This window comes from Archocentrus centrarchus, chromosome 18 (genome assembly GCF_007364275.1).
Source record: "Archocentrus centrarchus isolate MPI-CPG fArcCen1 chromosome 18, fArcCen1, whole genome shotgun sequence".
Taxonomy (NCBI): domain Eukaryota; kingdom Metazoa; phylum Chordata; class Actinopteri; order Cichliformes; family Cichlidae; genus Archocentrus; species Archocentrus centrarchus.
In genome coordinates, this window is record NC_044363.1 from 19848853 (window position 1) to 19861598 (window position 12746).

Sequence of the window (12746 nt, forward strand, 5' to 3'; positions counted from 1 at the left end):
TTCATCAATGAAGGCAAAAGCTCTCACACAGCTCCTCATCAACTAATATGTCTGATATTAGTTTATTAGGCCTTCCACAGCTCATCGTGGATCATGAATGTGTTTATTTACTGAAGTGTTTTATCTGACAGTTGAAATCTCTAAAAAAATAAATACATTTTTTTTTTAGAAATATCAGGTTTTCATTAGAAAATTTCAGAGCTATTCATAGCAAAAAAAAAAAAAAAAATCAGCCTGGAAACTCAAAAAGTTGCAAAGTAACCCAAAGAACTTGAGGTGTGTTGTAGTGCTTGTATTAAGCTTAATTCTGGCTGTTCTTTGCGAGCACGTCTGAAAAACAGAAGCAGTCAAAATCTAATCGAACACAATCTTCAGAGTCGACAGGTCATCCCTCCGGTCACTGTGATGGTCTCCCCGGTGATGTAGGACGCCTCCTCGGAGCACAAGAACGCAATCACTCCTCCGACTTCCTCCAGCTCTCCGATTCTGAAGGCGAGACAAATTTAAACTGTCTAATCCTGGACTCAGAAAATTAACAAGCTTCCCTGTGACTGTGAACTTCACCTTTTAATACTAAGCTGCTTTTTAAACTCTTCCATGATGCCTTCATTCTGCCATAACTGTAACAAAAAAAAAAAAAGGTTTATTATAAAGACTACAAAAGAAAACATGACTGAAATGCAACAAAAGACACAAAATGCAGGATTGAGTGTGTGTTGTGTCCTCACCGCAGAGCTGAAGCGGGTCCTGATTACTCCAGGGGCCACGCAGTTCACTCTTATGTTACTCTGAGCCAGCTCAGGGGTCAGCGCCTGAGTTAGACCCAGCAAGGCCGTCTTACTCACGCTGTAAGGACCCAGAGCCTGCAGAGACCGAGGAGGAGACGCCACATGAAGAGTTGGGTTTGCAGGTTTTCTGTCTCACTGGCTTTCATGATATTCTGGTGCACATATCCATTATTAGCTACTTTCAGCTGCTCCCTTACTCATGAGCTGTGATTTGGGAGAATTTTTTTTTTAAGCCAGATGCCCTTCCTGACACAACCCCCAAGGAGTGTGTGTCGCTTCCTGGAATTGAACCGGAGATCTTTCACTTGTTGGGCAAATGTGCACCGTAGTGTAGTGGTTTACACATCTCCCAGTTTTCTGGCAGACCCCATTTCAGAAGCCATAGATGCTCATGGTCCACGCCTTAAAATTTTTTATCATGACTACAACATAATTGCATATACACACCCCACCCCTAATGCTGTGTGAAACACTGGGAGAAACTGGAGTCTTTGAGTAATACAGATGGGCATGTTACAGAGTGTCTGCTCAATATTACAGTTTTCTCTCCAATCAGTTGAATACATTGATATATATAAGCATCTAAAATGCATTCAGGCTGCTGCATGGTGACTCAGACACCAGCATCTATTAATGTCAACAGAAGCTCTTTTGGCAACTTTCAGATATCTTGTTAATTCAGCAAAACTGGCTAATTTTTTGTCTAATAAATGCATTATGGTTCCATAATCTTCAGCTTAGCTTCACTCCATATTTTTCCCCCTGGTGGTCCATCTATGCATCTCAATTTGAGAACAATTCATCTAGTACCATTACCTATGGAAGCTTGTTTCCAAAGGTAATGGGGAGGAAAACAAACAAAACAAAAGATATTTGTTGCTATCCCTAAGTAAAAATGTTGGGTTGTTATCTTAAGGAGAAAAGAACTTGAAACTTAGTTATTTAGTTGAAATTTGACTTATGGATGGCATCCATTTTCTTCCAGTTCAGGGTTGCAGGGGGTCTGGAGCCTATCCAGCTGCCATGGGGTGAGAGGCAGGGTACACCCTGGACAGGTCACCAATCTGCTGCAGGGCTAACACAGAGACAGACAACCAGTCACACCTGTGGGCAATTTAGAGTAGCCAATTAACCTAACCCCAGTAACTGCATGTCTTTGGACTGTGGGAGGGAGCTGGAGTACAGCTGGAGCCAACACCAAGTCCACAGGAACCTGTGGACTTGGTGTTGGCTCTCACTGCGGTATTGTATCACTTCCTGTTCCTGTTTCGGAGCACAGTGTTTTGCTGTCTGTTAGCTGTTATATCTGTATAACTCGATTTATCTGGATAATATATTTTAGTGTAATCTTCACCTACTTTAAATAGCATACTCTTTGCTGAATCACCTGTATTCACATTACTCACTTTATTTGTTTTTAGAAATTCGCTAGCTTAGCTCAGCTAGTAGCTTAGCCCTTAGCCGACTTACTACCAGCATGGCTTCTTCTCCTGTGTCTCCTGCACTTTCCTGCTCTGGGTGTCACATGTTTAGTTACTCCTCGGCCTCCTTTAGCAGTAACGGTACTTGTAATAAATGTAGTCTGTTTGTAGCTCTGGAGGCCAGGCTTTCTGAACTGGAGACTCGGCTCCGCACCCTGGAAATTCCTACATCTAGCCAGGCCCCTGTAGCGGGTGCGGACCATGGTAGCTTAGCCGCCGTTAGATCCCCCCCAGCAGATCCCGAGCAGCAGGGAAAACAGGCCAGCTGGGTGACGGTGAGGAGGAAGCGTAGTCCTAAGCAGAAGCCCCGGGTACACCACCAACCTGTTCACGTCTCTAATCGTTTTTCTCCACTCGGCGACACACCCGCCGAGGAACAAACTGGTTATTGGCGACTCTGTTTTGAGAAACGTGAAGCTAGAGACACCGGCGACCATAGTCAAATGTCTTCCAGGGGCCAGAGCAGGCGACATTCATGGAAATTTGAAACTGCTGGCTAAGGCTAATCGTAGATTTGGTAAGATCGTTATTCACGTCGGCAGTAATGACACCCGGTTACGCCAATCGGAGGTCACTAAAATTAATATTGACTCGGTGTGTAACTTTGCAAAAACGATGTCGGACTCTGTAGTTTTCTCTGGGCCCCTCCCCAATCAGACCAGGAGCGACATGTTTAGCCGCATGTTATCCTTGAATCGCTGGCTGTCAGAGTGGTGTCCAAAAAATGACGTGGGCTTCATAGATAATTGGCAAAGTTTCTGGGGAAAACCTGGTCTTGTTGGGAGAGACGGCATCCATCCCACTTTGGATGGAGCAGCTCTCATTTCTAGAAATCTGGCCAAATTTATTAACCCTCCTAAAAACTGACTACCCAGGGTTGAGACCAGGAAGCAGAGTTGCAGTCTTACACGCCTCTCTGCAGCTTCTCTCCTCCTGCCATCCCCCCAAAACCCCATCCCCATAGAGTCGGTGCCTGCTCCCAGACCACCAAAAACCAAAGCTAAAATCAGCAAAAAGCTATTTAAGCATAAAAATTCAAAAACAATAAATAATACAGCTTCATCAACTGCACCAAAAAATAAAACAATTAAATGTGGATTATTAAACATTAGGTCTCTCTCTTCCAAGTCCCTATTAGTAAATGATTTAATAATTGATCAACGTATTGATTTATTCTGCCTTACAGTAACCTGGTTACAGCAGGATGAATATGTTAGTTTAAATAAATCAACACCCCCGAGTCACAGTAACTGTCAGAATGCTCGAAGCACAGGTCGAGGAGGAGGATTAGCTGCAATCTTCAATTCCAGCTTATTAATTAATCAAAGACCCAGACAAAGTTTTAATTCTTTTGAAAGCCTGACTCTTAGTCTTGTCCATCCTAATTGGGAAAATCAAAAACCTGTTTTATTTGTTATTATCTATCGTCCACCTGGTCCCTACTCAGAGTTTCTGTCAGATTTCTCAGACTTTTTATCTGAGTTAGTGCTCAGTTCAGATAAAATAATTATAGTGGGTGATTTTAACATCCATGTAGATGCTGAGAATGACAGCCTCAACACTGCATTTAATCTATTGTTAGATTCAATTGGCTTCTCTCAAAATGTAAAGGAGCCCACCCACCACTTTAATCATACTCTGGATCTTGTCCTAACATATGGCATAGAAACTGAAGACTTAACAGTATTCCCTGAAAGCCCCCTCCTGTCTGATCATTTCTTAGTAACATTTACATTTACTTTAATGGATTACACAGCAGTGGGGAATAAGTTTTATTACAGTAGAAGTCTTTCTGAAAGTGCTGTAACTAAGTTTAAGGATCTAATTCCTTCATTGTTATGCTCTTCAGTGCCATGTGCCAACACAGTGCAGAGCAGCTACCTAAACTCTGCTCCCAGTGAGGTTGATTATCTCGTCAATAGTTTTACATCCTCACTGCGTATGACTTTGGATACTGTGGCTCCTCTGAAAAGGAAAGCTTCAAATCAGAAGTGCCTGACTCCGTGGTATAATTCACAAACGCACAGCTTAAAGCAGATAACCCAAAAGCTGGAGAGGGAATGGCGTCTCACTAAATTAGAAGATGCTCATTTAGCCTGGAAAAAGAGTTTGTTGCTCTATAAAAAAGCCCTCCGTAAAGCTAGGACATCTTAGGACGCTTCTTGCTCCAGCCTCTGACGGGGACGGTCACATTCTATCTCTCTCCCTGCCCTCCCTATCTTTCCTGCTTGCTGCTTGCTGTGAGAGCATCTCTTGCACACTGTTCGAATAAGAATAAGATTGAGAGCAATATGGATTTGGCAAACTGGGCCTTCAAGACCATCGATTGAATTTTTTCCACTATGAGGTCTGGGAAAGGGGAGCCTGCGTGTCCGAGTGGAACAGACCCGGTTGGATACGTCATCGACTCTTGGAGCTCGTGGAGACCTGTGTGCTTCTCGGCCCTCGAGGTGGAAGACGTGGAAGACGCTTACATATTTGGCTATCTGGTAGCGGTATCTTTTCTGTTTGGGCTTGGAGGATACCTGATTTACCGAGAAATCAAGAAAACCTGGACGGCAGTTCGACATCTGCAGAGGCTGCCGACCCAGGTGGATGGGCTGACCAGAATGGTACAGACTCAGACTCAAAGCCTGATGAACCTGAGCCGTAGACTTGGGGAGTAGCAGGTGAGAGGGGTTCGATCTGGAGATAAGGTACGGTTCTGCACAGTGAGGACGGTAACTAATGAATTTGGATTATTGGATTTATTGAATGGTTTCCCAGTGAGACTGAAGGCTGTTGAAAAAAACAAGCAGCCTGTTCCAAAACAACATCTGCATTATCAGAATTCGGCTCCCTAGCCGGCCTTGGCTGGCAATCATATCTCTCCAGAGCTATGCGTAACGGCCGCACTCCCCCTCAGCCCTCTCTGTGATTTGTGAAGCTGGATCTGGTGTACCAAGGCCGCTGATGAACTTCCATCACTATCAGCGAACTGTTTGGCTGGGAGCTGGCATCTGGGCTCCACAATGCCCCCACCCTCTCGTCTCCGTCTGCATCTCCTCCTGACCCTGACCCTACCCACCATACTGCTATCCCGGCTTTATATGTGCAATATGCTTTTGCTGAGGTGTTTTTTGGAACCTCGTAAGGTGTTCTTTATGAACACAGTATGAGATGATTTTTTGAACCTAACTATCCCAATGTATCTCTTTCTGTCTCTCTGCTAAAGGTAGCGCCGTTGTGAAACGGTTGCATGACCTCAGACATCTGTCCCCCCTGTCTGTGTTATGTTTATGTTTGGATGGATGTTCTGTAAACTGCAATTTCCCCATTTGTGGGACTAATAAAGGCATTCTTGATTGATTCTTGATTCTTGATTACTATTCATCATTAATTGAAGAGAATAAGAACAACCCCAGGTTTCTTTTCAGCACTGTAGCCAGGCTGACAAAGAGTCAGAGCTCTGTAGAGCCGAGTATTCCTTTCACGTTAACTAGTAGTGACTTCATGGATTTCTTTACAAATAAAATTTTAGACATTCGAGAAAAAATTATTCATAACCATCTCAAAGATTATTCTTCATGTTCGGCTGCTTTCAGCACTGCTGGTATTTGTTTTGACTCTTTTGCTCCAGTTGATCTTTCAGAGTTAACTTCAATAGTTACTTCCTCCAAACCAGCAACATGTTTGTTAGATCCCATTCCTACTAGACTGTTCAAAGAAGTCTTTCCAATTATTGATGCTTCAATCTTAAAAATGATCAATCAGTCTTTATTAGTTGGCTATGTACCACAGACCTTCAAGGTGGCTGTAAATAAACCTCTGCTTAAAAAGCCATCACTTGACCCAGCTGTCTTAGCTAATTATAGGCCAATCTCCAACCTTCCTTTTCTCTCAAAGATTCTTGAAAGAGTAGTTGTAAAACAGCTAACTGATCATCTGCAGAGGAACGGTTTATTTGAAGAGTTTCAGTCAGGTTTCAGAATTCATCACAGTACAGAAACAGCATTAGTGAAGGTTACAAATGATCTTCTTACAGCCTCTGACAGTGGACTCATCTCTGTTCTTGTCCTGTTGGACCTCAGTGCAGCTTTTGATACTGTTGACCATAACATTTTATTACAGAGATTAGAGCTTGCTATAAGTATTAAAGGTACTGCACTGCAGTGGTTTGAATCATATTTATCTCATAGACTCCAATTTGTTCATGTAAATGGGGAGTCTTCTTCACACACTAAGGTTAATTATGGAGTTCCACAGGGTTCTGTGCTAGGACCAATTCTATTTACATTATACATGCTTCCCTTAGGCAGTATTATTAGAAAGCACTGCATCAATTTTCATTGTTATGCAGATGATACTCAGCTTTACCTATCAATGAAGCCAGATGACACACATCAATTAGTTAAACTGCAGGAATGTCTTAAAGACATTAAGGCCTGGATGACCTCTAATTTCCTGCTTCTAAATTCAGATAAAAAAGAAATTCTTGTTCTCGGCCCCACAAATCTTAGAAACATGGTGTCTAACCAGATACTTACTCTGGATGGCATTACTTTGGCCTCCAGTAACACTGTGAGAAATCTTGGAGTCATTTTGTACCAAGATATGTCCTTCAATGCACATATTAAACAAATATGTAGGACCGCTCTTTTGCATTTGCGCAATATTTCTAAAATTAGAAACATCCTTTCTCAGAGTGATGCTGAAAAGCTCATTCATGCATTTATTACTTCTAGGCTGGATTATTGTAATTCATTATTATCAGGCTGTCCTAAAAGCTTCCTGAAAAGCCTTCAGCTGATCCAAAATGCTGCAGCTAGAGTACTGACAGGGACTAGAAAGAGAGAGCAGATTTCTCCCATATTGGCTTCTCTTCATTGGCTCCCTGTTAAATCTAGAATAGAATTTAAAATTCTTCTCCTCACATACAAGGTCTTGAATAATCAGGCACCATCTTATCTCAAAGACCTCATAGTACCATATCACCCCAATAGAGCACTTCGCTCTCAGACTGCTGGCTTACTTGTGGTTCCTTGGATACTTAAGAGTAGAATGGGAGGCAGAGCCTTCAGCTTTCAGGCGCCTCTTCTGTGGAACCAGCTTCCAGCTTGGATTCGGGAGACAGACACCCTCTCTATTTTTAAGATTAGGCTTAAAACTTTCCTTTATGATAAAGCTTATAGTTAGGGCTGGATCAGGTGACCCTGAACCACCCCTTAGTTATGCTGCTATAGGCCTAGTCTGCTGGGGGGGGTTCACATAATGCACTGTTTTTCATTCACCTTATTTACTTTGTTTATACTCCACTCTGCATTTAATCATTAATTGATATTAATCTCTGGCTCTCTTCCACAGCATGTCTTTCTCTCCCCTCAGCCCAACCGGTCGCGGCAGATGACTGCCCCTCCCTGAGCCTGGTTCTGCTGGAGGTTTCTTCCTGTTAAAAGGGAGTTTTTCCATCCCACTGTCGCCAAGTGCTTGCTCATAGGGGGTCGTTTTGACTGTTGGGTTTTCTCTGTATTATTGTAGGGTCTTTACCCACAATACAAAGCGCCTTGAGGCGACAGTTTGTTGTGATTTGGCGCTATATAAATAAAAATTGAATTGAATTGAATTGAGTACCCGGAGAAAACCCACGCAGACACGGGGAGAACATGCAAATTCCACACAGACAGGCCCCGGCCACATGGTGGATTAAAATCCAGAACGTTCTTGCTGTGAGGCAACAGTGCCTTAGGTTAGGTTTAAAGGGCTCATGGATGGAAACAAGCTTCCATATTTACCTGGCCAGGACTGAATTTTTGAAGGCATTTAGTTCAAGTACAGACTCGCTAGTCCTTGAATCAAACTAAATCATCCTCAATTTAAAAACAACAAAAAAAAAAAAATGGATTTAAAAAAAAAAAAAAAAGGTGAGAAAGCAACTCTCTGACCCCATGATGAGAATCAGTCACAACACCAAACAAATTTTTGTTAAGAGTGGAGAAATTCCTCACTGACCGGCATTGGTTGGTATCCAGCCACAGATGACACAAATATTACAGTTCCACCTCTGGAAGATTAACACAGACACGTGAAAGCAGTTATAAATATTAGATCAGGCAGTTTTATAGCCGGCCCTGTGGGTGCCATCATCTTTCAGTTTGTCACTCACCCCCTCCTCTGCATATGAGGCACCACCAGCTTGGTCATGAGGAAGGCTGATTTTACATTCACACTCAGGATCTAAAAAACGTAGAAACAATGACAATGAATACTTTAAATAGCATGAATTATCATTAACAGAAGAGACAAAAGGCTCATCAAAAACACATTTTGTCTTTATGTTGTTCAATATGATCACACATTAGTGCCACTGTATCCAGAGGACAAGAGTAATATTCCAGGGGAAAAAAAAACAAAACAAAAAAAAACTTTTTACTATATTTTTTTTCTTTTTCACTTTTTGGCCACAGCGGCTTTTTCTGTTAGATGGACAGAAAATGGGGAAAGGCACGCGGGCAGATCGGCCACAGGCCGGGACTCAAATCTGCGCTGCCCACACCGCAACGCAGCACACGCATGTGGTTGCCTGCTCCACCACTGAGCCACTCGGGCACCCTTTACTACATTTTCTTGATTTAAAAAATTAAAAAAAAAAAAAAAAGAGGTAAATTTATGAGGAAAAAAAAAAACAACTTAAAAATATATTTGTTATAGATCGAAATAATAACTAACTCCACAGATGCTGCCAGTTGCCACAGTAATGACCTAATCAACTGTACTTTGCCCAGAATTCCTATTTTATCCTAAGTGCCAAGACAGTGAATGGATGGATGGATGGATGGATGGATGGATGGATGGATGGATGAGGTGACAGTTTTTGTGTATCACACTTGTGGTATCGATATTGTTATGAGGCTGATTCACCACTTCAATCAGAATATCCACGTTTCTTTAAATATTCCGTATCTGGTGCCTGCTCCCTTTAGGGTCACCACAGCACATCCTCCACCCCCTTCATGACAGGTAAACTCCCCATTTATCCAGGCTTGGGACCATCACAAGGAGTACACTAAATTAATCTTCTCTCTTTTTTCTTCTTTTCATTTGACCCCAAAAGGCCCTACGGGGGCAGTCATAGTTCATAAATGTGAAATGCAGGGACTCATCTCCCGTACGTACCTTATCCCAGACCTCCTCGGTTGAGTCCATGATGTTTCCAAAGAAAGGGTTGACTGCTGCGTTGGACACCAGGATATCAATGCCCCCATACTGACTCAGAGTCTGTTCCAAACACAGTGCAAACACTCATTCCTGCTGTTGCAGACTGTGCAATAAAACAGAACTGAAGCAAATGAGTAGAGGAAACTTTGATAGATATATGGGTGCTTCATCTCACAAAAAGCTGCTGCTGATGTGAACCATGCTTTGCACAAAGGATGAAGAAGCTGGAAACTCTTACAAAGTCCTGTCAGAGCGTAGATGCTGATCAACAGTCACAATCAGATAAACTGTCTAAAAATCGAAGCATTTCAGTTCCATGGCCACTAAAAAATTAGCGTCCAGCTACAATGAGTTCAAAAGTACACCACTGAATACTAAATGCAGTTTTTTTTTTTTAAAAAAAGAGCTCAGAGTAATAGCTAAGGGCTTAAAGGAATCACTGGAGCTGGTTAACATCTGTCTTAATGAGTCTACCATACAGGCATGTTTTACGTGGCAGGACTCCACAGAGGAAGCCACAGCCTACCAAAAAAAAAAAAAAAAAAAAAAAACCTCCACTGAAGTTTTCCACAGAGCACCTTAAAAGTCCACATTGCTTCTGGGAAATGATTGTGGTCTGATTAATTGTTCATGAACAGTTGAGTGATGCAGCACGACAGTGACCCTAACCTTAAACTAAAGCTACTACACACTAAGAAAATCTGCTTTACCTTAACCCAACAGTTACTGTGGAATGACATCATGAGAGGGGGCCCGACCAGACGTCCTAATATGGGTGAGCTGAAGCCCAGTGTCCCTCCTGAGCACGTGCAGCTACAGAAACTGCTTTAGGCAACCACCAAACCACCAAAAGAGGTTCAGCTAATGGTTCCCACTTACTTTTTCCACCAGCGCTGAGGATGATGAAATGGGACTTTCTGCTCATAGCAACATGGCCAAAGTTTCAAATAATGACATCAGCATCTGCAGAAGTACTCACTGTGAGCCAAATGCTCGGGCTCAGACTGCTCTAAATGCTCATCTTCAGACAGTTCGTTCTGCTCTTGGCTCTGTATGATGTCAGTGAGAGAGCAGAGATCCTTAACGTGGTCATCTCAGGCAAACAGCTCTGGCTGTGAACACTCCCACCCCTACTGTTCATACTGCTGTTTATGAGGGGCAGCCAATCAGTTGAAAGCTGACTTACAGCGGTAAATAGTATATGCCTGGGTACTTAGAGAGCACTGAGCACTCAAAGTACTGCTACAATCACACATTCATACAAGCAGACGGCTGCATTTAAAGGAGCGATAAAGATTCTTCAAGATGTCTAAAAGACATTTTGCTGCAAATCGTGCACAGCAGTACTTTCAGTGTTCATGTTATAGGAGCATGACTCTGCTCTTCACACTTATCCTGGCAGAAGTGAGCAGCAATTAAGGTAGAATGACAGCCAAATTGTAGCTCATTGCCTATTAGTTATCTATTTCCTACACAGAAAAAGTGGAAAAACTAACTGGAAGCGTTCTTGTTGCTGACAGGCTAGAAGAAGGTGGCCGTAAGAGACTTTAGATTCACACAAAACACTGTAAAAATACATTTTCACAATATGGAACCTTTAAGTGAAACTAAGTCGAATAAATTGGACTTTTACGGATATCAAGGGGGATTAGGCTCAGCTTTATTCCACTAAAATACAGTGTGGATCCCTTTTTCTTTGTTAATGATTAATAAAAACTGCCAAGTGCCCGGCATGAACCTTTCTCCAGCACTCAACTGGAGCATGTCAGATAAAGTTTTGAGCACTGATAACTGAGAGGCTGCACCTGGGCCCAATACAAGATAAATAATTATTTTGAACTGTGAAGCAACACTAATGGAGTCCAAGAAGAAAAACCTCTTTAGAAATGAGCACCCATTCAATAGGTGCGCTATAAATAAAGTGCCAAAGAATGGTCTTGTGTAGTTTTTGTGCTGCTGTAATACCTCTGGGAACTCCTGAGCACGAGAGGCAGTTTCTTACCATCCGGACTAGTTTTTCTCTGTCTTCTCTCTTGCCGACATTACAGGTTGTTCCAGTCACTTGAATGCTCTGGCTCTGCAGTAGTGCCACAGCCTGGTCTACGTTGGCCTGCCGCCGGCTGCTCACGACCACATGGGCCCCTCTTTTTCCCAGAGCCTGAGCCGCAGCCAGACCGATTCTGAGGAGGGGAAGAGGAGCACCGTGCCGAATGATTTCTGCATTGCTTTAGCCCTATTACAGCTGCAATTACCATAATTTATGCACAGAGTTTGAGAAATAAGCATTTTAGAATATACAAAATCCTAGTCAAAAAGCATGAGCCAAGATATTGCTGTTTTTCTGTTATTTTTCTCCACTCATTAGTGATTAGTCATAAATGCAGACAGATGATTGCCACAGTCCTTCCTTGGTTACCGTTTGGTTTATTCCAGAGCAGCACAAACAATCAGGAGTCAGTAACGTCATTCTTACCCATCTGTGGAGGCAGTGATTATGGCTACTTTGCCAGCGAGACTGCTTTGAGACATACTTCTCTGGCCAGCTACAGAATTGGTCCTAAGGCACCTGAATACACTCCTCAGCATCCTGTCGACAGAGAGCAGGCACGGATGTGTTTTCTGCGCGAGCACTAGTTAAATAGGTCAGAGGACACGCACACTTTACTGAATTCTCATTTCAAGTTTATTGTCACCCGCAGAGTCCAGCATTGTATACAACAGTGCAGCTGTGCAAATGTGATGAAGAAATTTGTCTCACCCTGCAGTGCATGCAATACTCAACACGAAGATTTACAGATGAAGATTTTGATTAAAGACTCTCAAAGACCTTTGACTACTGACGATTCATGTGTCGCTACAGTCGTTATTTTCCGGGTAAATGTTCTCCTGTCAAAATAAAAGCCCACAGGTAAGTCTAAGCTCACACTTTGGAGCCCGCATTTTATATAAAAGTGCTGGAACCGTGTTCATCATCATTATAATATTGCCATATAATGCCATGTACTTTGATTACACTTTGTAAATTTTCTATGGCACCCAAAGAAAGCATTAGTAGCCAACTGGTTAAGTTATGTTTCACTATTTAAATCTCGGTTATCTACTTTACAGCCGGACTCGGTCGTCCTTAAACGCAACCCTGAACGAGCCAATCAGAAGCGTCGTATGTTCGGGTCTGCGGCTAGCTGCGCGATTTCACGCACATCAGGATTGGTGTAAACGCTGGAATTTACATTCATGTGTCACTTGTAGATCAGCGACATTTTCCCCCGACCTCTGAATGGGG

General features: G+C 42.7%; 1 protein-coding gene across 1 annotated transcript; it reads right to left on the bottom strand.

Moving 5' to 3' along the window:
• Positions 1–83: 83 nt before the first annotated feature.
• On the bottom strand, positions 84–12330 carry dhrs4 (dehydrogenase/reductase (SDR family) member 4). Its single transcript, XM_030753303.1, has 9 exons — positions 12222–12330; positions 11937–12050; positions 11466–11643; positions 9422–9523; positions 8412–8482; positions 8258–8309; positions 729–863; positions 565–620; positions 84–486 (listed from the first exon to the last, which is right to left on the bottom strand). Exons 2-9 carry the CDS (start codon positions 12047–12049, stop codon positions 372–374), a joined length of 822 nt encoding a protein of 273 aa, XP_030609163.1. The 5' UTR covers position 12050; positions 12222–12330; the 3' UTR covers positions 84–371.
• Positions 12331–12746: the final 416 nt, after the last annotated feature.